General features: G+C 33.9%; 1 protein-coding gene across 2 annotated transcripts in view; it reads right to left on the bottom strand.

Moving 5' to 3' along the window:
• Positions 1-1,735: 1,735 nt before the first annotated feature.
• Positions 1,736-26,402, bottom strand: part of LOC128180218 (peroxisomal ATPase PEX1-like) — a 35,731-nt gene continuing 11,064 nt past the window's right edge. Inside the window, exons 11-20 of one of the 2 annotated variants that reach the window (XM_052848145.1) lie at positions 21,998-22,169; positions 17,741-17,946; positions 17,170-17,304; positions 16,765-16,829; positions 16,614-16,673; positions 15,337-15,419; positions 11,886-11,989; positions 11,294-11,674; positions 10,334-10,524; positions 1,736-1,986 (exon numbers count right to left, since the gene is read on the bottom strand). In XM_052848145.1, the coding sequence (XP_052704105.1) occupies positions 1,902-1,986; positions 10,334-10,524; positions 11,294-11,674; positions 11,886-11,989; positions 15,337-15,419; positions 16,614-16,673; positions 16,765-16,829; positions 17,170-17,304; positions 17,741-17,946; positions 21,998-22,169 (1,482 nt within the window). In that variant the 3' untranslated portion in view covers positions 1,736-1,901. Of the gene's footprint in view, positions 1,987-10,333; positions 10,525-11,293; positions 11,675-11,885; positions 11,990-15,336; positions 15,420-16,613; positions 16,674-16,764; positions 16,830-17,169; positions 17,305-17,740; positions 17,947-21,997; positions 22,170-26,402 lie in introns of those variants that run through there. The other variant, XM_052848146.1, reaches the window with a different exon arrangement.

The raw sequence follows: 26,402 nt of genomic DNA on the forward strand, positions 1-26,402 counted from the left end.
AGTATGAAATAGACAGTTTATACTGAAGCGGGGAAAACAGTGATTACGGTTAATGCGATAGAGATCGCGGACATTTTCCTGGTGGTTTCAGGCAGAGGTCCACCAACAATGTCGCTACAAATACGCTTTCTTTGGCTGTAGCTAGACTTTGTTTCGAAGTGAATTAACGGGGTATCCAACATGAAATGGAATCAGGGATGACAAATTGACTTTTTCTTTAGGAGTAAAAACTTTCTGCAGAAAAGCATTGGGCAGGCTAATTCGTCAATTTGTATCCTAATTGATTACCGCCTCTCTCCTTTTATTCAATCACTTGCAATTTGTTGTAAAGTAGAATGTGGGAATTGTAGGCAACTAAGCGAAAAAATCCTCATGAATGTTAACAAGAATGACTAACAAACATATATACAAGGAAACAGACCTTATACAAACCACACTGAAATTGAATTGAAACGTCAAAGGAAACATTGACCCAGGGTCACTTACAGTCCAACAGATACCAGAGTAAGAGTTTTATGAAAATATAAAAGGGACATGGGGCTTTCGATGCACGATTTAATAAACAAACCTAATGATTTTTACATGCATATACACTAGCTTGCGCGATTTTTAAAGTCTGTAATACCTATTTATAAACACATAATGAAAATTTGGCAATGGAGGTTGGGGGTGGTGTTGGTCCACTTTCACGTAATTTTGTATTAAAATGTATATAAGAACAAGTAAACATTTTCAATAGAAACGAATGCTTATAAAGCAAATATCGCTACAATGAGTAAATCAATTGGGAAGAATGCAATTTGGATTTACAGTTAATTTGCAATAAAAAAGAATTTTCTTGGCAGATTTGAATTCTAAATATATATGTCCTGAGTGACCACTCCACGACAATATTCTTATTGGAATCATGTATAGTAGCAGTATTAGAATCGCCCTTGCTCAAAACAGTATAAGTTGGAAACGGTACAAACTTTACCGAAATTATGCAGCTGTTTAGAATGTTTTGTGATTCTCTGACATTTTTTTGAAACGTTTATGATTATTTCACAAAAGAACATAAGAATTACATATACAGGTACATGTAAATTCTTTCCCAAACAATAACTGTAGCACAGGAAATTATCTAACAATAAAACTGTTTTGTAATAGTGTTATAATGTCAAGTGCCCGTGATTAGAAGGGCGTAGAACCATTTTAACAAGACCTTGGACTTTCGGTTGGACGTAGTTATCTAGTTCTTGCGTCAAAACAAGTTAAATGACGCGGTTTCAAGCGAAATATGCACCGATTGCGTAGTCTTAGCTCAAAATCCAGAAAAATCTTGTTGATTTCAAAGAGCCATGATGGCTGAGTGGCTAGCAATGAAATAGACAAGCTTCCATCACATCGCCATTTGACACATCTACCCAAAGTCCAAGCTCTTGTTAAAATGGTTCTAATCAGACCCTGCGCCACTACTGTGGAATCACCATAGTTCGTGGGAGACCAATATTCTTTGTTTTCGTTGGTAGCCCTTGCACACGAATTTACATCCCCACGAATGTATATTTAACGCATTTGTTTAGTAATTTTTACAAAATAGAACTTGCTATTGACGACATTACATCCCGCCGAACCAGGAAAATTTTGCCTACCAACAAACATTGAACCTCACGAATAAAAATGATTCTACAGTACCAATATTGATGCACTACAGCAATCCTAGAGGTATCAAATGGAAAAATAGCAAATGCAATTCTGTTTTTCATACATTTACTTCACAAATTCAAAATCGACACGGATCAAAATACGCACGATCCTTAAGTCCAAGAAACATGGATTTCTGGGATTTTTGATATCACAGTTCGCCGTTCCTATATTCCTCACAAATAAACCACGGTTAGTCTTTAGCTTTGACATGGCTAGGCTAAGGTCTGCCTACTGCCGACAGTTTGCTCCACTGATGTTCCAAAGTCACCTCCTCTGGTAGACGTAAAGTTCTCGTAACTAAAATCAAAATTATATTTCAATTACACTACAATTGCAGAGGTCTAGATCTAAGTTTTACGTGAAGACAAAACTATTGTAACTGTTAGCATAAAAACTAGTGATAAAATTCATTATTTTCTGATATTCTATGCATTGAAAAGTAAAGAAATTGTTAATAGATACACACTGTATACAAGCGAGTGATCATATGGTGTCAATAACCAGAATCAGTTGACCAGCTAATAATAATTAAAATTCTGTTTCGGATCAGATACTGTATGCTAACTGTTGTTGACTCATTTTTAAGAATTCTCGGTAAGGCCACAATATATAAATTTGTTGGTTTTATATGAAACAAACACAAGTTTATCCATTTTTAATTGTATATCTCTATATACTAGTAGTTTGCTAAATAATTTGAGACACTTGATTTATTTAATGCCTGAAGAAATGATAAGTTATAAGTCCTTCAAATGTTTATTCGAGCACTGAAAACTTGACTAGGTTGGAAATATGGTGCAAATATTTCAAAAATTCGAAAGAGCGTACTTTACTTTTAAAAAACAACATAAGTTTATGTACCTTAAAAAGAATAACATTACACAACAGCTTATGTTTTCATTTAGATGCCTGTTTTGTTGCATCATTCTTTATAGAAAAATGTACCTTATCGAAGAATTGACGGACGTAAAACAGAGATGATATTTACCGTGGCCTTACGGCATTTACAATGATGAGAAAACTTCGAATCATTCGAAGTTTAAACGTTACACTCTTAACTATCAATAATGTTAAAAAAGAAATGCAATGTTCAAGGGAATCTCTGGTCATTAATTAATGTTACAATATTTTTCTCGTGCTTTCCCTTATTAAGCTGCTGTCAAAAACTGATATCCCCATTGATATCATCCCCTCCTAAATGTCTTATCTCCCTCAGCTGAATGACACATGACAATCTAGCCATGTCTCCATTGTTTTCATCTTTTTTTATGCGCTGATGGGAAATAAAATACATTAACATACTCAAGCGTCAACCCATAATCTCATTTTTTTTAGAGACGCAGCATTAAGATAGTTGGGAGGTGGTGACCATTTTTGGACTTTATGAATCTCATTGAGATGAAGAGCGCTGTATAATGATACAGGAAAATGTAGCTACAATATTTTGATTTTTTTCTTCATTTATTTTAGTTTATGACAAAAAATATCATACTTTAAATTTTAAGGTAGCTCTAATGGGTAATTTGTTGACCATCTATCCTCCTTAAAAGAAATTCTTCGCATCAAACATAAAAAATATCATTATTTACACTGCATGTATACTTATTAATTCAAGCAAAAAGCGTCTTCTTCAGCCTATTTTTTTTTAAATACCATGATAAAGTTTTTTTTCCTAAGTATCATCCCATTCCGTTTGTAATGATAATTTCTATTTCATCTTGTATCTTTATTTTCATCTGCAATTCGCCGGAATCAAACGGTAATTTTCTGAAATGATTGACTAAGGAGTAAATACCTTTCCCATTGATCCATTTAAATTTGAATAGAATTTCTTACTAATGTTTAAAAAACAGATTCATAACACTATTAAAATTCTATGGTATCACCGCGATACAGGCGTGATTGTCTTGAAACAAGAACAGAAGTAAACAAACATAAAGAAAATCGCCCACGTGTCTCACGTGTCCAACATGTAGCAACTTGGAAATAGTTTCAAAACGCAATAACATAATATTTAGTTTTAACATATATAGAGGATTCATTATTTTCCAAAAATAATATCCCCTGCATGGCCAGCAAATTTCATCTTTGGGGGAAACCCAAGTTGAAGATTCCAGCTAAATACCTCTGGAATGCATTTGTACTTTGTATCCGGATTGTTCGGCTTAGGTTGGTCCGTCAAAACGTTTCAGGGAAAAAATCATAAAAACAATTTTGAATAAATTGGAATAATTCTGAATATTTGGAAACATAAAGGGTGAGGCAAACAGCACTATTCTACTAGCAATATGATTTTTACACAATTCCCAAAATTCCCAAATACCTGGTACCTTATCTAAAATATGTAAATAAAAACTATTGAAACATTAAGATGGTAGAAGAAAATTTTTTAACATCACAGTTTACGAATTCCACTAGATGTACTTTATTAATGAATCTCTCTCTCTCTCTCTCTCTCTCTCTCTCTCTCTCTCTCTCTCTCTCTCTCTCTCCTCTTTTTCTTCATATTAAACTAATGCTATTACAGAATAACTTCTGAATACCACAGATTACTGTGCACTAATTAAGTTAACCCTTGGACAGAATACGGAGGCTATTGCTTCTGTCTCAATAAAGACTTCCTGCTCTGCTTAATTCCTTCATCAGCTGAAGAAAAGACCTCTCAATGCTCAAAGCCCGCTGTGAATGCAACTCAAACATTGACATAAAGGTCAATTGTTTTTCTCTTTCCTCTGAAGCCCTGTCTAGCGGTGGGCCAGGAATTATGGGAAATACATGAAGTCTACTTGTGGTGGTTTGGAGTGGTGCTTAGCTGACTCCTGAATGGACATTGCAATCACCGTCTGTCTGTGGAGAGGGGGCTGAGGAGATCGCAATTACAATGTGAAGTTGACAATTAGAACAAGACAATCACTGTTCAGGGCTTAGGGGAATGAGCTCAGATATAAATATAACTTTAAAGACACTGGTCAAAATGGCCGGTCCATGTGCGACATTTTACTTTAACTATCAATGCTGTTTGGCTTGAATATATACAAATATGGTTTTAAAGTTACATTATTGTATAGAAATTTTGTCATCATCATGCATTCATGTACATTAAAAACCTTCATTATTTTTTTTTTTTTTTACATTTGACTATTTGGTTTTTACATGCATGTATTTACATATAGGGAGGATATTCATTGAAATGAAATTTGCCTACGGTAATTATTAGAAGATACAATTTTAATGTTAACAATCTTGTTGTAAATTTAAACAAAAAGTTTTTGGAATGCAATTTTTTTTCTTTTGATAAAAATGTAAATTCAAATTTACATATCAAAGACAAGCCACAAACTAAGTAAACTTGTTTATAGATAGAAAGTTATACAAAAATAATAAATCAAAATTTAATTATTGAAACAGAGAAAAAACTTCATTTGGTTTGTAAAATATACTTTTGAGTGTTCTTCCCGCCTTTTTCACTACATGGCCACTAATTGGTGTTTTCTTATAAAATGGTTCTTTTTGCTGTACTATGCTACTGATGATGGACTGTAGTACTGACGAACATGAAATCAACATACATGTACGTTATTCATTTTTATTGGTGATACAAACACTTAAAACAGGTGTGGTCATACAGCCATCTTTTAATCAAAAATTTATTCTTAATTTTTTGCAAATTTTTACAGAAAACATACAATTTTCCCATATTGGTGTTTTAAATCATTTTTCAAAATAAAGCAAAAGGAAGTAAACAGGGAGCTTTGATTCTCTGATTTTGATTCTGACCACTTCAACTCAGTTTGCATTTAATTTCAGAAGAATTAAATGTTGTTCAAATGTCAAACCACAATAGAGTATTACTATAAACTGTACCTATGTACTACTGTAAAAGTGTAGTAATCCTTCCAGAGGACACTTTACATGGGATTTCAGAAAAAGGAAAATCCATTTTTTTTAATTGGTCACTGCAGTATTGAACAGTGTGAATTTGACAATGATTCCCTGTTAATTCTATTGTTAAAGCTTATTTTTTAACTGTTAGATTAAAGAATAGATTTATTATATTAGTTTTAACAGTAGCCTATAAGATTTCCATAAATACAATCTCATTAAAAATTATTCTTAAAGTATGAAATTAAATCAAATTGAAAATATGACAACTTAAAATTATGTCAGCACTAAATGATTAATATGTAGAAAATAAAATTAACAGACTTAATTACTTTAACAAAATGCAATCTACTGCACCAGAAGAAATTCAAAAGTAACAAAGATTTTTGACACTAGAAAGTCCCTCTGCACGGTAGGAGAGAAGTGAAAGAAATTACTTTCAGTGCAAAATGATTTTCTAGCGAATAAACTATTGTGCAGAACAAGGCGCATTTTTAAAATTAAAAGCACACAAAAAATGAAATATTTTCCTCATAGGTGTGTATATGTGTATAGCTTATAGAAAATAGAAAACAAATTAAAATCATAATTTGAACAGAAGATGGGTTTTTTTCTAACTGGCAAAATGTTATTTGCTGGGTCTTGGTATACAAATGAAGAACTATAGCCTCTAAAACCCCATCAGAATGTTTTTCATTTAAAAAATACAGAATTTGAATCTGTCCAAATCACAAAGCAGTTGAATGAATCTCCTCCCTTTTTAAATATCAAGTCCAGATGAGCAGTTTCAATTATAATACTTCATTTATCCTATTTGTCAAACTACATGTTTACCATACAAAGGGGAGACAATTCATGTTACGAAAGCATTTTTCTTGCCAATAACAGGACTACCGGTAATAGAAGTTTCACAATGTTTCACTGATTTCTCCTAGACTTCCCTTTGTATGCCGACTTCTCATCACAGGCAGTGCGGTGTGTTCAGTTTTTGTTGCATCTTGCCTGTAATTAGTTGCTTCAGAAAAAGATATTTGATTTTTTGACACTGACAATAAAACGTTCAGACCATAAATGCGGCAGGTATTGTGCGGGGCTGAATGAGCCCATTTCAGAATTTGTTTAACCAGCCCTCCTATCAATTGCTTCCAATGGTTAATTTTTGACTCTATTTGACATTCTTTACAAACTCCTGACTGTTATCAACACAGCACAAGTCCTAATGGAAAAAGATGAATTAAAGCCTTTGTGCCACTTTTCAAAATCTCCTTTGGAGGGAAAATACCCTATTGAAGCCGGTGGATCTATAAAACATTTTTGTTAATTAGATGAATTTGTAAAGTTTAGTCAATCATAAAATATTCAATCATATCCATTAAATTGGGACGATATGTAAGGTTTTCTTTTCAATCAAAGGAAATTCATTGTGTCTCCAAATCAATAATTGACAATCGACCTAAGACCCCGAAATGGCATGTTATAGAAAAATCTGTCAAAAATATAACACTGCAAAAGCTTTTGAATCAATTGGGCTTTGTGGCTGATGTATTTATCAAGGAAATTGACTTGACTTGCTGTTTTTCATCTGTTAACAATAAACTGCTACAACAAAGGAGTCGAGTACAATCATAAGATAACATTGTATCCGGTAAATAAACCGACAAAACCGGACCGGATAACCAATTTCTGCAACGTTTCTGCAGAATGTGCAATGATAAAAAGATTTGCCAATCAATCGACCAATCTTCAAAGAAATGATGGGTATAAACAGGAATGTGAATTGAGAAGATAATGTCAGGTTATAATTCTTTTAAATTTGCAAATTGGCCTAAAAGTCTAGAATCCCACAGCTTAATGCAGATTAATTACCCCAAAATATACCGTATAGCTGGTTTTTTGGGGGGCGAGGATATAATTTTGGCCTATTTTGGTGATTTTTGACAATCCACCAAAATTAAAATCACCAAATATAAGTCCTCTTTTGTAGATTTTTGGAGATTGTATTTTCATATATTTTAAAGCTGTGAGCATGATACAAAATGACAATTGTTACATGCATAACAGTGTTACAGATAAAAATGTACATTTACTCAAAATCAATTTCAAACTACTGTAAATAAATAAAAGCTAAACATTGCTATAAATTAGAAGTTAATTGTTTAAACACTGTATCCCTTTCCCTGTTCAGGTGAGTAATTAGCCCCGGTGACGAGGTGTTTAAGCTTGTGTTGTTTAAGAAGACGTGTGATCCATTATAGACTCAGGTGCAGATAACTGTCTGATTAATGGTTTCTTCAGTAACAATGTAATTGATTATTAAAAAGGTATACTTTTTTCATGCATATATCAAGTACCGGTACTATTTAGTTATTTCTGTTGAAAATATTGAAGTGTGTGAAGCCAGGGTCATACATAAAATTGACCACGTTGTAATGGTGACATAGGATTTTGCTCAGTACATTAACTTCTCAGCTATAACAACTGTTAGTAGATTTTTAATGAAGGGTAAAGGATTCACCAGAATTATATCCGCAAAAATTACTGGTATACATTGTGGGCCAAAATCCATCAAATTTGTGCACCGCCAAAAAAAATTGACTGTACTGTATATATCCTGACCTCTTCATTGCAACTTAATCAGAAAACATGCAATGAAAATAGAGAGTAATTTTAATGGTTAATTTTCTACTTAAAGGTTTTTTTTGTTTGTTTTTTTTTTTTTTAACAAGGATGAGGATAAATGTACATACAGGTAATATTTGCCATATTTGTAGTTATATTAATTACAGTCCTTGTCTTGTTTGGAAAACATGCTGAATATTTTAAAGTTTACCATTACAACAATTACGACAAATTTCAGTGGTCATTGGTGTTAGTTCATTAACCAAAAGTTTGCTTCAAGTCCTGCTTTGGGCACTTGATGTTGTGTATTTTGTCCTTGGACAAGGCACTTCATCTAGATTGTCTAAGTTCACCCAGCTGCAATTGGTGCCTGTTTACACTGGATGGGGGTGGGGTGGGGTGGGGTGGGGTGGGGGGGGGGGGGGCTGTTAATTTGTGATAGATTGGTGTCTCATCCAGGAGGAGTCAGTGACTTTTATCCACTTATCATCAAGGACACAGCGGATTAGCACCATGAAAGATTAGCAACATATTATTGTGAAGTTTACTGTGCGGTATGGTCAAATATCTGCCCCCGATTTCAACCAATTTTCAAATAGTATCGTATAATCAAAGGCCGGAACGGCCACAAAGACGTCGAGCTGACATTTTCTTTAATATAGAATGATATCAATAATTTAAATTTCTGTACTAATATATATAGTCGTTTATCAAATAATATTAGAATAAAAAAGGAAATAAATAACGTTTTGTGCTGTTTCAAAAACAATGATCAGTATATTTCGTTATAAAATAGGTAGTGATGAGTTTATAATACAGTAACTCATCATGGTTACAAAAATCGAAGAAATTTCAAAGTTGAAAAAAATTATTATTTTCTTTCTTCTTTAACAAGTCTTTGCACATTTCACAGGCTCATACATTAACAGTGTGTCCCTAATTATAATAATAAAACATACTTTTATTTATTTCAATTCCCGTTTGAAACAAGATTACCTATGCTATGGTTGTTTACAAACAAATCCACAACACGTGCTATCTAAAATGCTCGACCAAACCAACTGCATTATCGTGTTTATTAATTGCAACAAAATCTATAGATAAGTTTATCGCTTACAATTATTTTGGAGACCATGCCCGATAACAAATACATTTACATATCAAATTTTATTTCTATCGGGCACAGTCTCCAATCAAAATGTAAGCGATAAACTTAAATAATATTTTAGTGAATGTTTACATTGCACCTTATTGTATTCATCCGCCATTTCTTGATTAAGCATATGTAATGAGTTGTCAATAACCAGGGAGGCAAAGTTGGTTTTTTGTACACAATTTAGTTGAATAAAAGGAATACAAATCTTGTAATACGTTTAATACTTCAAGGAACTTATTTTTTATGCGCATTAAAAAGGCGGTGCAGTGCATGAATTTTTGGACGATTGCCAATCCAGACGATCGCTAGAAGGCTGCCGAGCATTAGCTCGACGCCTTAAAAATCAAATCTTCACAAATCATTGTATAGAGGATGCCTATAATTTTAATCTTGATTTTAGTCATCATTGCTCATTCGTTGTTTATCTATGACGTCACCTAAATGCCTAATTCCCGCAAATTTGCAAACAAATGAAAATATTCTCATTTTTGCTCTATATTTTGCATTCAAAAGTATAGAGCGCAGGTCTGCTCAAGTGCGATTTTATCATATGTTTTTCTTCAGATAGTTATACACATTATACTATTAAATGGTACTTGAGCAAGCCTGCGCTCGATGTTTCCCAGTCAAAAAACCATCGGAAAACACCCATATTTTGCTACAAAACATCAATTTATCAAAATAATGCAATCTTCATGACATCATTTCAACAATATGACATCACTATGGGGATAACCTTTTACACCTTTATTTTCAATATGATTTTAACTATCTTTCACCTTATTTTTACAGCTCTTTCAAAAACTTTGATTTTGGGGGCAAAAAATGCATAAAACTGCACATAGTCCTTTTACACAACAATGAAGGATATTTTGTATGTGTATTGTCTTTGAGTTTTTGAACAGCTTTCCAACATTGTTTGAAATAAACTTGACCCTATATTTTTACACCTTTAAAAAACCTATATGTAAATCAATTTATGCTTACATTCGCTTGAATTTCATTCTTTCTTTTTCAGTGACTGATGGGTGGGTTTTCTTGAGGGCTGCCAGTAAATGTGATTGGTTGATCTGGATCAGCTGACCTTTACATGTTGTTACTGGGGAGAACATGGAATCTACTGTGGACACATGTTCCGTGGCTTTATTAACCCTCAGCCTGCCTCGGATCTGTTCTACCTGCATCATTCATAAAAAAAGTTACAAACAAGAGAAAAGCTGTCAATGTGACAGCAAACCGGGTTTTCTTTTATGTGAACGGTATCCATAATCCTATCAACACGTATCCAGTGAAATGGAGTACCCTATATGCAACATTTTGCCGAAAAATGACTAAGTTCAAAAGCTGGTATTTTTTTCATAAATTATCAGAAATCAAAATCCTAGCAATATGCACACCTCTGATATATGTACAATTGATCTGCAAAAGACCAACTTCTTATCTTTAAAACTGTAGGAAGAGTTATCCGTACAATGAGGGTACCCTACATGTATATGCAAAATTTTGCAAAAAAATGACTAAGTTCAAAACCTGGTATTTTTTCGATAAATTATCGGAAATCAAAATCCTTGCAATATGCACACCTCTGATATATGTACAATTGATCTGCAAAAGAACAACTTCCTATCTTGAAAACTGTAGGAGGAGTTATCCGTACAATGAGGGTACCCTTTTGGCAGCCGCCCGCCCGCCATTTTCACCATTTCAATAACCGGATTTTTCCGTTGGAAAAACCCTTATTTAACACAGAAACTAGGTAAAAACTAAAGAATCACATTAGATTTAATTTACAAATTTTATTTCAATTCAATTTTCATTGTTTATACTAAATCAAAAAGATGATATAAGACCAGATTCGGTCAGACCATTTACTGTAAATACATGTATCAAAATCTTAAAATGCATATAAAGGTTCCACAATTGATATATTGACCATTTTCCCCTCACCTGACTGGAGAGTTTCTCTTCCATTTCCTCCATCACAGGAGATGGGCCATCCTTCAGCTTGGGAATATGAGCAATCTTCTTATTGGTGGAAACTTTTGGAGGCACTGTTTCCACTCTGAGGAGTTTTTGACTTCTTGATCTTCTACTCTTAGCACTTTGCTGCCTCATTCCATCATTTGAAAACATTGGGAAACCAGAGTCTTCTCCCTTGAGCACTTTTCCTGTGAATTCATGGATAGACTCTAGCTGAGCATTATATAACAAAGCTTTGATATCTGCTCCAGAGAAATGTTCACATTTTCTTGCAAAATATTCTAAGTCTACAGTTTTCCCTAATGACATTTTCTTGGTGAGAGCTTCAAAGATTTTTAATCTTTCCTCCTGCGAAAATAAAACAAAAATTTTGTGCTTAGAAAAATATTTTAAATTCAGAAACTATACATATTCATGAAACATTTTTTTGAGTCAGTGCTGTCTAATCATGACCTTGCTTGTTTCTGTAATTACTAGTACCGTTATAGTTGAATTATTAAATGGACATATAGAGAAAAGTCAAAGAACAGCTACTCCTACAAGTTTCCTTCTATCTCACCTTGTTGGGGAGCTGACACTGGAGACATTTATCTAATCTCCCTGGACGAAGCAGAGCTGGGTCTATCAAATCTGGTCGACTGGTGGCAGCCAGTACGTACACACCTACATGTACAATACATGGAGAACATCATATATACAACATACACGTATACAAATTACCAATATATAACACACCTAGGCATGACATAACAGGTCCTTATGCTTGCATTTCAATTTTGTTCAATAGAAGACAAAATTTGATAGTCCTGAAAATATGTACCGGTGTCATATAATATTTTGAACCCCACGATATATTGAACCCGGGTTCAAAATATCGCTGCGATATATTGAACCCCCCCCTAAAATATTGAACCCAGGTTCAATATTTTATGGCCGCGATATTTTGAACCCCCCTCTATTTTTCATTGCTATTGGAGAGAGGGTTCAAAATATTTTTGCCGCGATAGTTTGAACCCCCCTCTTTTTTTCCAATTCCCCTTGGAGAGGGGTTTAAAATATTATGGCCGCGATATTTTGAACCCCCCTCTATATTTCATTGGTATTGGAGAGGGGGTTCAAAATATTATGGCTGCGATATATTGAACCCCCTACCGTTTTCCAATTCCCATTGGATAGGGGGTTCAAAATATTACGGCCGCGATATTTTGAACCCCCCTCTAATTTTCATTGCTATTGGAGAGGGGGTTCAAAATATTATGAACGCAATATTTTGAACCCCCTACCTTTTTCCAATTCCCATTGGAGAGGGGGTTCAAATATTATGGCCGCGATATTTTGAACCCCCCTCTATTTTTCATTGCTATTGGAGAGGGGGTTCAAAATATTATGAACGCAATATATTGAACCCCCTACCTTTTTCCAATGCCCATTGGAGAGGGGGTTCAAAATATTATGGCCGCTATATTTTGAACCCCCCTCTATTTTTCATTGCTATTGGAGAGGGGGTTCAAAATATTATGGCCGCGATATATTGAACCCCAAACCTATTTCCAATTCCCATTGGAGAGGGGGTTCAAAATATTATGACCGCGATATTTTGACACCCCCCCCCCCCCTAATTTTTCATTCCTATTGGAGAGGGGGATCAAAATATTATGGCTGCAATATATTGAACCCTTTATCTATTTTCAATTCCCATTGGAGAGGGGGTTCAAAATATCGCAGCCATAATATTTTGAACCCCCTCTCCAAAGGAAATTGGAAACAGGAGGGGGTTCAATATACCGCAGCCATAATATTTTGATCCCTCTCTCCAATGGGAATTGGAAATACGTAGGGGGTTCAAAATATCGCAGCCATAATATTTTGAACCCCTTCTCCAATGGGAATTGGAAATAGGTAAGGGGTTTAATATATCGCAGCCATAATATTTTGAACCCCCTCTCCAAAGGGAATTTGAAACAATAATATTTTGAACCCTCTCTCCAATAGCAAAAAAAAAAAAGGGGGATTCAAAATATTGCAGCCATAATATTTTGAACCCCCTCTCCAATGGGAATTGGAAATAGGTAGGGGGTTCAAAATATCGCAGCCATAATATTTTGAGCCCCCTCTCCAATAACAATAAAAAATGGAGGGGGGTTCAAAAAATCGCAGCCATAATATTTTGAACCCCCTCTCCAAAGGGAATTGGAAAAAGGTAGGGGGTTCAATATATTGCAGCCATAATATTTTGAACCCCCTCTTCAAAGAAAATTGGAAAAATTGAGGGGGGGTTCAATATATCGCGGCCATAATATTTTGAATCCCCTCTCCATTAGGAATTGGAAATAGGTAGGGGGTTCAATATATTGCAGCCATAATATTTTGAGCCCCCATTCCAATAACAATAAAAGATTGAGGGGGGTTCAATATATCGCAGCCATAAAATTTTGAATCCCCTCTCTAATAGGAATTGGAAAAAGGTAGGGGGTTCAATATATTGCAGCCATAATATTTTGAACCCCCTCTCCAAAGGGTATTGGAAACAATAATATTTTGAACCCCCTCTCCAATAGCAAAAAAAAATAGAGAGGGATTCAAAATATTGCATTCATAATATTTTGAACCCCTTCTCCAATGGGAATTGGAAATAGGTAGGGGGTTCAATATATTGCAGCCATAATATTTTGAACCCCCTCTCCAAAGGGAATTGGAAACAGTAGGGGGTTCAATATATCGCAGCCATAATATTTTGAACCCCCTCTCTAATGGGAATTGGAAATAGGTAGGGGGTTCAATATACCGCAGACATAATATTTTGAGCCCCCTCTCCAATAACAATAAAAAATGGAGGGGGGTTCAAAATATCGCGGCCATAATATTTTGAAACCCCTCTCCAATGGGAATTGGAAATAGGTAGGGGGTTCAAAACATCGCAGCCATAATATTTTGAACCCCCTCTCCAAAGGGAATTAGAAATAGGTAGGGGGTTCAATATATCGCAGCCATAATATTTTGAACCCCCTCTCCAAAGAAAATTGGAAAAATTGAGTGGGGTTCAATATATCGCGGCAATAATATTTTGAATCCCCTCTCCAATAGGAATTGGAAATAGGTAGGGGGTTCAATATATTGCAGCCATAATATTTTGAACCCCCTCTCCAAAGGGAATATTTGAACCCCCTCTCCAAAGGAAATTGGAAACAGTAGGGGGTTCAATAAATCGCGGCCATAATATTTTAACCCCCTCTCCAAAGAAAATTGGAAAAATTGAGGGGGGTTAAATATATCGCGGCCATAATATTTTGAATCCCCTCTCCAATGGGAATAGGAAATAGGTAGGGGGTTCAATATATTGCAGCCATAATATTTTAAACCCCCTCTCCAAAGGAAATATTTGAACCCCTTCTCCAATAGCAATGAAAAAATTGAGGGGGGTTCAAAATATCGCGGACATAATATTTTGAACCCCCTTTCCAAAGGGAATTGGAAACAATAATATTTTGAACCCCCTCTCCAATAGCAAAAAAAATAGAGGGGGATTCAAAATATCGCGGCCATAATATTTTGAACCCCCTCTCCAATGGGAATTGGAAATAGGTAGGGGGTTCAAAATATCGCAGCCATAATATTTTGAACCTCCTCTCCAAAGGGAATTGGAAATAGGTAGGGGGTTCAATATATCGCAGCCATAATATTTTGAACCCGGGGTTCAATATTTTATGGGGGGGGTTCAATATATCGCAGCGATATTTTGAACCCGGGTTCATAATATCGCATAATATATTGAACCCGGGTTCAATATTTCGCGGTATCAAAATATTATATTACACCGGTACATGTACGTGGATCTTTTCTTCGAGAAGTTCCTCTTCAATGATTTAGAAATACTAATATTATATTACTATAATACTTATATCATAATATATAACCACAGTTTGCATTTTCTTCAATCTTAGTTCCATTTTAATATCCTTAAATAATTCTTTGACTTCAATTTCGGGTCATCAGGTTCCAGTTTGACCTACCCTCCAGTCCTTCCACCCCGTCTAGCTGTGTCAGCAGCTGATTCACAACCCGGTCTGTCACACCCGTGTTGTCATGGCCACGCCTATAAGATTAGGATGAGCTATATTTATTCAAGATCCAACTTTCAATTACAAGTATTCTTAACTTTGATGCTTTCATCAGAATATTTTCATAGATGGTACCAATGAATTCCAATTACCGGTACATCTTTGACAAATTATGAAATATATCATAATTTCTTATTCAATCCAGCATACACAAGTATGTATTACAGAAAAATTACCCAAGAATCTGTAAAATGTTTACAATTCATGAAAATTGAACCCGCAAATCAAAGAATACGCAGCAATGTTAAGGCGTCCCTGTGCTTAAATACGACTGGAAAACGATATAATTTGAATCATCGCAAAAATACTTTGACCGGTAGTATTTCTTAAAATCTGTGTTACATTTATTGACACCCATGTTAAACATTATTATATTTGATGCATTTTTGTGACATCATATGTACTTTGTAATCACGTGACGGGTAAATCCGCGTATTGCAAATGATCTATTTAAACTGCATCGGCGCAGGAGATTAATGACATTAAATCAAAAATATTTTTAAGAAAAATCCTCTGTTAAGTCATATACTTTGAAGTTCTTCCTTGGGCTTCAATTAAATATTTCGTTTATGAAAGATATTGTTAAAACATTCCAAAAATTGGGGTAAATCCGTAGATTTCCCAAGTACGATTCACATTGGTACTTTTAATCTCTACCAATTTTACGTAAAATATTGTAAAATTGTGTTGATCTTTAACCTGTGCCAAGCTGGTTTTCACATCCATTGAAATTTCTTTATTCAGTTGTTTACACGTAGCAGGGAGTATCCAAACCATTAGTTTATAAATAGCCTTTTACTTTAAAACAAAGCTTTAAAACTGCCGAATATTTGATACTGGTTTTTAGTAGGAATGAATTCCATACGTCTAGGATTAACGGCAGCATCTATGTAAACGAAATATGCAGTTTTATTACTGGTTTGATATACCTGTAATTCACTTTTAACACTAAGATACATTTCCTGAGATATATTGACAGAAATGCAGATTGTAACGTCAAAGTTAATTATGATGTCATATCATATAAAGTACAGACAAGTGACTTTCATCATATTGCTGTAAAATCAATTGGGAAGCCTTAACATGCCAGTGTATTCCACATTTATATGTATGTATTTTGATTTATCAAGAAGCGGATTGATTGCTGTATGTTCATTTCATTCGTATACCTTGGAGCCAGGGAATCAAACTCATCAAAGAATAGAACACAGGGCTTGGCACTTTGAGCTCTAGAAAGAGAGAAAATAAAATTTAATGGTTATCAGTAAAGTGATTATCCTAAGAGTATGAGAAAAGAGAGATAACTCTATTTTAACCTACCTAACAAAGTTGTCCCTGACAGCCTGTTCACTTGCTCCAATGTATTTACTGAGAAGCTCTGGTCCCTAACAAAATTATTAAAAACCACACATTAATTTTCATTCTCAAATATTTGATTCATTATTGCTACACTATAAAGAGGAAAGTCTTTTACTCGGAAAACTCCTGTAAACTGAAATGTCTAAATACTGCTTGTACCTTTACTTACAGTTATATACCGTAACAGGAATCAAAACTTAGCACACCCAGAGTATCAATAAAAACTAGAATCCAAATTCATTTTAGTTCAACCCTTAATAGTGTCATGTTTTACAAGTAAAAAGATAAAAATTTCAGCTGAAATATTTAGCTTCAGATATCATCACATGATTCATAAAACAAGATATATATTTATCTTTTATTAACCTTTATGCTGATGAAGTTGAGCCCACATTCTCTGGCTACCACGCCTGCTAACAACGTCTTTCCTGTCCCTGGGGCTCCGTACAGCAGTATCCCAGACCTAAGTCTCAGGGGGCAGGAGGAGAACAACATGGGGTACTGAAAATGTCCAACAGTTAGAATCTGTTCATGTCTCACACTTGTGTTTACATGTATCGTTCAGAGTATTGAGTCATTTTTAAAATGCAAATTTTATTTACAGTTTAAGTCTTGAATATTTAATTCATGATTCAGCATCTGCCATAAACAAGATGCTACTATCATTTCCCAATAAAATAAAAATAAATATGGTCAGATCCAAGAGTCATTAATTTTAGATCTTTTAATCGTAATTGGAAATAGCTCATATATCTATAACGTAATTAAGCTTCATATATTTTCATCAGAGAGTAGAAAAAGTAGAGCAGAACTAAGAAATTACTACAGTGAAAGTCTTTGACAGCTACATGAGGTTTTTCCATGAATATAAATGTACCAGTATTCATTTGAGAGCAAAAATCAAGAAAAATTACATAAATTAAATATCGGAGTGAACCTTTGACGGCCACATGAGTGTCTCCTTCAGAGTGTTTTTGACATCAGTGAGCCCACCCACATCATCCCAGCCGAGTTCCCCTGCCTGGTGAAGCGGTACATTTCTGATGGATGCTGGAGTAAACCCATTCATGGCCTCATCAAAGTCAGCCTGTGTCAGAATCATCTCTGGCTGAGGTCTGTCCGCTGACTGCTCAGGGCTCCTGTCTAACAAACAAATAGGAAAATGAAAGTAGACATCGGTGACTACGGTAAAACCTACTTATAAGGAATTGATCTTCACAAAATCAGGGATCTGTGTCTACTCATTGCTTTGAGTGGACATAGGATCCCTAATGTTATGAGGATGAAGGAACTCTGATGACCAAAAATATGGCTGTATGGTTTAGTTAAATCTTTCAAATTTTATATTTGACCAAAAAGTATGTTTTAAAATTTTTTCGAAAGGTAAAAATTATAAAAGCCTCAGCAGGATTCGAACTTATGACTCACAGATTCGTACTAAAGTAACAATATGGAAATTTTTCTTTATATAAAAGAATACTTGATTAATTTGTTTATTTCGATAGGAAGTATGTCACAATATGGAGGTGTCTCATACCACCTTTACGCATGCTGAATGCATACATACATCCATGAGTCTAACATGCATCGATGAGTCTACATAAATCTGACTAAAATTGTTCTTGAGGCTACATATATGTATTCATTTACAACTAGCTAAGACACTTATACATCGCAACTCATCCTATAGTGCCTGAGGGGACAGGCCAATAGAGTATTCCCAAGTAACTTTTTTTTTTATTTAAAAGATTGAATAATTTATTTATATATCCATTGATAGACATTTCATACAAATTTTTTCCATATGACTTAGAATTGAAATTTCAAATTTCAAAATCTGAAATTTACTTTTAACTTTTAAACCATTTGTTGCCAATATTTTTAAATTAAAATAAATTTGAAATACTAGTCCTACCTTCAGGTCTTCATGACCATGCATGCAGTACAGAGCTATTCAAAAACACTACACAAATTAAAGTACATTGTATGTACCCTCAAAAGATGCATGTGTTTAAGCATGTATATTTGTGTAATATATTAATTATAGTAATCAACATGTAATTTTAGATATGAAATTTTTCCAATGCATTAAATATCTGGCAATGAAATCTCTTAGACAAGAGCGCTTATTTTTGGAGAAGCACATCTGTTTGTGTTCTCTTCCTCTCAGCTCTTGACAAAAATAATCAGTAATCATGGTACTCAAAATCATATGCTCTACATGAGCTCCACATGTGTGAGCAGAGCATTACTTAAAGTACAGATAACTCAGCTCCTTCATCCTACAGCAGAAACTGTACAAAAGTGGATACAGAAATTCACTTAAAACACCCAAAAAACTCAGATGTAAGCAATAAAATTAATTAGTTTTTCATCCATATCGTTATTGAAAAGAAAATAATTAAGATATCTTATGGTCTGTAAAACATTGTAATTAAATGAAACGATATGCAGATTCTGTTCACAACGTTGAGGAGCCAAGCTGTAGCACCTGCTATATATAACCCCTGTGTGGCCTCTGATCTTGAGGTCTGTTGCTGTCAGCTTCTAACCTACTCACTGAAAATGTCCACAAAACATTACCAATATAAGCTGACAGTGTGCTTTGACCTCTTTTTATGTACCAACGATTCAGCACCCAATAGATACATGTAAAACCATGGCATGTCTTACATATATTATTCAATAAAAATTAATCTTTTGATCCAATATAATTTTCTTTTGATTGTCGTTATGTCTCAAAAAATAAATGATAGAAATTAAAGCATTCAATATAGAATTGCCAATTAGTTCACAACAATTTGTTTTGACAAATGATAACTCACAAACAGCATCAAAAATACCCCTAGAAAACCTTTCAACAAGATCAACAGTAGTTTTTGGAACGGTTTCAATTTTCACGTGTATGATCTGAACTTTATCAAGATTCTGTAGGAACGGAGTAGTAATTAGTTGCTTTGTATTTGATGTTGATGAAAATCAAAGATCTTTATCCAGTTATCTGCCTTTCATGGATTATATCTGAATGTCAATGTGTGAGAAATTTACTTTCTTTTATTATCTTCCATCATTTGATCGATAATATTTAATAGGTGGAATCACATATAAACTTACATTTAGTACATGTATCATTTTTTAGGGTTCTAGTTTTTCTTTTCCTTGATACTGTGCTTTATCATGCAGAGGTATATAATTGTACTAATTGCATTGTCTTCCATCTTATAAATTACCAATTGACACAAGTAGAACCACATCAGCAGGTAAAGTGTCATGGGACATAACTCTAAATTGTAAGCAATGCATTCTTCTATTATCATAATGTGATACCATTCTAGTGACTACTGTAAGTCGTTATAATTCCACGGTGATAAAATTTCACGATTTCTATTAAAGTACCAATCACGTTGATTTTAAATATTTCATGCTGCTTAAAAATCAATTGATCAGAATATAAGTATTGAAACATTTTTGAAAACTAATGATACATGTAGTAATCATGATGGGTTTAATTTTGCGGGAAAATATTAAATCGCAAACATAGTGAAATTAAAACCATCATCATTATTTGCCAATCTACAGTATTGTATTATTTTTATCATATTCTTTCAGTCTGAGAGCTGAATATATAAGATGACCAAGGGCTTTAATGGTCATCTAAGTGATTCAACAGTATGTTAATGATTTATTATAGAATGGCAAACTAATAAAGTTAAATGTTTTCCTCAAAACAGAATTCATAGGGTAATAAAGGAACAAGAAAATAAACAGGTCTCGACTGGTATTTTCAATTTTTCAAAATATTTTGATGACATGAAAATATTGGTATGACATCGCCAGCAGCCAAGTTAAAGTTGTTCCATTCCATTATTATTCAATTCAATTCTATTAAGACTCTTTTAGGACTCTATTAACTATTAAGACACTGAGAACAAAAATTTCTTTAAAAAAAAAAAAAGAAGCTTAAAAACTAGTAGTAATTACTAGTGACATCCATAGAAGAAGGAATACAAGAAAATAAATGAAAACAATTATCGATAAGTACATGCATTTTCAATTTTTCAGAATATTTTGACAACATGAAAATATTGGTAAGACATCGCCAGCAGCCAAGTTAAAGTTATTCCATTCCACTATTATTCAATTCAATTCTATTAAGACTCTATTAAGACTCTATTAACTATTAAGACATTGAGAACAAAAATTTCTAAAAAAAAAAAAAAAAAAAAAAAGAAGCTTAAAAACTAGTAGTAATTACTAGTGACATCCTTAGAAGAAGGAATACAAGAAAATAAATTAAAACAATTATTGATAAGTACATGCATAAACAGTCTGATGGCAATTCATCTGATCGGTATAATACACAAAAGAACTTCATCTACAAATGAAACTTCAGGTGCTTAAAATCAGTTGTGATCAACCAGGACAGGAGAGTGACCCAACAGGGAAACAAAATAGTGGACCTAGGAGGAAGAGAAGAAAAGGGTAAACAAATCCATGGGAGTGACAAAACCATAAACCATCACAGGAAAGCTCCAAATCTCGATGATAAAGAATGCATGCTACCCACTTTCCAGCAAAAAAAGAAAAATTCCAGACTATCTGATACCTGTATGTTTTTCTTCATAACACCAAAAACATCTCTGAAGATGTAAAGAGCAAGAAGAGACTGCAGGATATATGAATTCCAAATCCAGAGAGGAAAATGTCAGGACAAAGATCCTTGTTAGCAAGCAGTGTTTTGAATACAGCAAAACTCGGTTATAACGAAGTCACTGGGACCTAAGAAATTACTTCGTTATATCTGTAATTCATTATAACTGTATAAGAAATTCATTAAATTTACATAGCTGGGGATCCAAGATGACTTCGCTATATCCATGAATTCGCAATATCCGTGTTTGTACTAAACGAGTTTTACTGTAGTATGTTTTCAGGGACCATGTGTTACCTCCAAAGAGCTAAAGATATCTTGATGATGGATGATACAAAGATCATCGATTAAACATATATACAGTACTCAAGGGTAAATTATAGTCACAGATATCCTGTGACGTTATTTTTTTTGCAGTGCTTCCAACATTCATACCCACATGAAACAACAAGGAAAGCATTTTATACTTCATAAGAACAGCTAGTTGCTGTCTGATAGATTTACATTGATAGCTGGGTACAATAAAAAAGTTTAACTCTTTACCTTGTTGGATGGTATGCGAGTGGATGGCTCGGCTGACCAGATTCTCCAGGTCCTGAGCCACATAGCCCTCTGTTTTCCCCAGAATCACATTAAGATCCAACTGTTGCAGTGTTTGTAAAGAAACCATATGTCTGTTCTTTATTATTGCAGTGAAGATTTCTTGTCTTTTGTTCTGCAAAAGAAAATGAAAACTTACAAACGATTTACCTATGTAAACCTAAAGTAAAATGTGATGCCATAACATGGAAAAGCAATTACTGTATAAAGGAAAATATTTGCCCCCGTTTTGTTTTACTGTGTCTGCAGGCCAATTTAAGAACGAGCAAATTCCAATGTTTCAAATTATCTCTCTTTAAACCAAACTGTGTCTGGGTGAATTCAAGACAAGACGAAACTGTTTGCAAGTGCAGAAGGATGAAAATTACAAGGGACGAAAAAAAACTGTATACAGTACACTACAGCCAACGCGGATCCCGTATTTTCCCGCGACACCGTGATGGTGTTTTAATCTTTTCCGCGATACACCGTCATCACGGTGATCGCGGGGTCACGATTTTACCGCGATGGTGTAAGACACCGTAACAGGCGTGTTATCTGTATTAGGGATTAAACCAAGAAGGAGAAAACAAGCGCTGTTTTAACTATTGATAGAATTTAGATATAAATATTATTAGAAGAAAATTCATTCTTCTCTTTGAATTGTTTTTAACAAAAACTTCGAGAAAACTATTGCCACATGTATTTTGTTAATGTTGTTCAAGAGTCCCAAACATAGCAATGTATTACAAAATCATGCATATACGTGTACTTGAAAATTAGTAATATTTTAAAGTATTATTTTTTGCATATGATGAGTTGAAAATATGCCACAGATTTAAAGAAGACAAATATTCCGCCATGTACTATTATAAGGTCACTACCGTAGGCATCAACGCAACATGTATGTTTTCCCTCAATCTTACTCTTATTTAACTCATTAAATATTTTCTGGCCTCTCTCTCTCTCTCTCTCTATCTCTCTCTCTCTCTCGCTTGTTTTAAATAAATACGAGTATATGTACATTTAGGACGATCGGTGTTAATTATAGTCTAGGCAACGGTATGGTCAATCATGGACAATTATCACCTTGCAGGACAAGTGTTACCTGAAGAAAATCCCGTAACACGGGTCCCGCGTCTAATGCCTTGAGCCATTTAAATGACAAAGTAGGTGTTAAACTTAGGTAACGCTTGCATATTCCGGCCACTTGGAGTATCGAGAGTAAAAGAACAACAGATTATGAATAACTGGGACTGCAGTTTTACTCGAGGGATCAAAGGTTTTGAGAGATCAAGAGAGTAGATTTACTTGGTAATATTAGTGGTTGGAGGATATGGACCAGAGACTCACTTCGAGCAAATAATGCAAAATTCAGACAGGTACATTGACAATCAGTCATCCCTGTGTTTACAGGTGTGTAACTATTACATAACACTTCCTGACCATGGCAGCACCCGTGCTCTGACCACGTGCCGTGAAGAATTTTTTTGAATGTTGAGACTCTCCCCCCCCCCTCTCTCTATCATTTCAAATAACTAATGTTTTATGTGAACTGCTAAAGTATGTAGTACATGTAGCTGTAACGGCATTCTGATTGAAATGCACATAATAGCACACGTTTTCGTAACGGGCATTTTTAGAAAAATCATACCAGGGACGTAGATATAAAAGTCCCTGATCATAGGCGCCTTCTATCTTTACTGCATGAGATAAAATAATGCTTGATTCAGGCAGGTATATAGAAAATGACAAGTACAGCACAATTTATAGAAAAGTTATCCCTGTGTTTACGGGTGTGTATAACTATTACATAACACTTCCTGTCTGTGACAGCACCCGTGCTCTGACCATGTGCCGTGAGAAGTTGAGACAACTCTCTCTCTCTCTCTCTCTCTCTCTCTCTCTCTCTCTCCAAAATCAAAATATATAAAATTCTAAGAAAATTGAAATTTAAAACTTTCTTAATTTTTACATGGCTAGAGGAATAAATGATATACCACATATCGTGTAAAGAAGATTTTTTGTACTTATGCACACAAACACACATCTTTGTTCATTTGATTCCCATAATGATTCAAAACTTACATTCATTCAAACAATCACATTTTTACCATTTTAAAAAGTACAAATACTAGATGTGTATATAAAATTTACTTTAGCTGTGTTTTCAATTACTCTCTCCATTCCTGATTAACCCTGATTATAGTCTGTTCGTTAATTGTATTTCAATCGAGTGTACGGTATATCATTAAAAGGTAATTTTATGGATGTATTTTGTAAATACTGTGTTATGAATACGCAGAATAAGTTCCTTTAATTTAAATTAAAAACAAATTTTCATTTGTTTGAAATTAAATTATTCTATCAAGAAAATTTTGCTGTTTGAAAGAACGGACTATTACTTCAATTTAGCGGACCCCTAGTCACACTAATTGCTGCAGGTCACCCACCCCAAAATTCTATATACACGTACGTAATGTTACGCAACTTACCCCCCTCTGTTGGTCAACTGACACTGCGAAATTTTAACGTGATGGATACCCCAGAATAAATGATCATTCATATTTTTAAATCCCAGGTTTTGAACGACAAACATATAAATATTGGGCGACCCACTGAACATCATACTTTTGCTAGATCGGATAGGAAAGTCAATTTTTAAATACACACGATTTTAACATTAGCATTTTCGTAAACTGATTGAACCTTTTTTTATTTAAAAACGTTTGATAAACAAGTTATACAACCTATATTAATAGCTTTCGTTGGCACGGATGTTAATGCGAGGAGGTCATCGATGTGGAAGAAAGCTGGAGTGCCCGGAGTAAACCCACGTGTCCAAGCGGGCAACCGGCATGTCTATTCAACTAATGTCGATCGCGGGGATAGAACTCGGGTTGCAGCGGTGATAAACGAGTGCACTTTAAAACATTCTATATCTACATGTATTTTGTTATTCATTAAACGAATTGTATTTAAGAGAAATGACCAAGTGTAAGGTATGTTTTAAAGGTAAGAATTAAATATGAAAGATTGTAAATGAAACGCTAATTAGTATCCCTTTCTCGAGGCGAAATAAGATATTTTGGTGAAGTGTTTATAACCGGGTATATAATTATCAATCAAATTAATTGAAAACCAAGAATTGTCAGCGATGAACGTGCCAAGATTAATTTATATGTAAGGCCATCGAGTAAACAAAATAGTATACAAAATTCTGTATTAGCATAATTACACCTTCTTTTTATTTCTCCCACTTTTTTAAAATAATAATAAATTGTAACAATCAGCTCCTTTTATAAAATAAAGGAATATGAATTAATATTCATTAAATCTCTCAATCATATTTCCCATATGAGAAGATATTGGGGGAGGTAACTCGCGTTAAAAAACAACAATAGTTTTCACCTGGGACTGGTTTCACAGTACCGCGACGGTGTGGCCAAGGTGGGAAGCCGTACCGCGAGGATGCGCGGTTTTACCAGAGCTACCTGTGCTAAACCGCGATCAATTTCATACCACGAGGACTCGCGGTAAATACAAACATAGGTAATCACAGATTACAAAGCTCACCGAGACGAGGCATCAACTTTATGAGGCATCACCTTTAAAACCACCTTTATCATATGATATGAAAATCATAGTTAATGATCTTGGATATTCATGGATACTGTTTTGACACAATATCGTATATCATATGTAAAAAAAATTGTATGATAATCCTATGTTCATTTCATACATTATTATAAGATACAATGTTTATCAATACAATAATATAAAATATGATATTGCATCCAATGATACTTACAATATATATCATTTAATACAATATAATACTGTAATAAATATTGATGCAATATGATTTTGTAACATATAATATGACATTGTATCGTGTTATACATTATTGTATTTAATCACATAATACAATATCATAATATCTAATATAAATACAATATAGCATTATTTGATACTATATCATATCACATAATACATCACAATATTGTAACATATGATATTATATTGTATAATATAGCATAATTTTGTATTGTATGATATTGTATCATATTTGATACACAATATTGTATCATATGATACAATATAATTTGATAAAACATTGTTTCATATCATATGATACAATATCATCTGATACAGTACGATATTATATAATGCAATATCATTTTATACAATATCATATCATATGATACAATATCATATTATACAATATCATATTATATGATATCTTATAATATCATATAATACAATTTCATGTATTATATAACAATATATTATATAAACCAATATCATATTACACAATATTGTATTATACGATATGCTATAATTATAATATACAATATCGTATCATATG

This window comes from Crassostrea angulata, chromosome 4 (assembly GCF_025612915.1).
Source record: "Crassostrea angulata isolate pt1a10 chromosome 4, ASM2561291v2, whole genome shotgun sequence".
Taxonomy (NCBI): domain Eukaryota; kingdom Metazoa; phylum Mollusca; class Bivalvia; order Ostreida; family Ostreidae; genus Magallana; species Magallana angulata.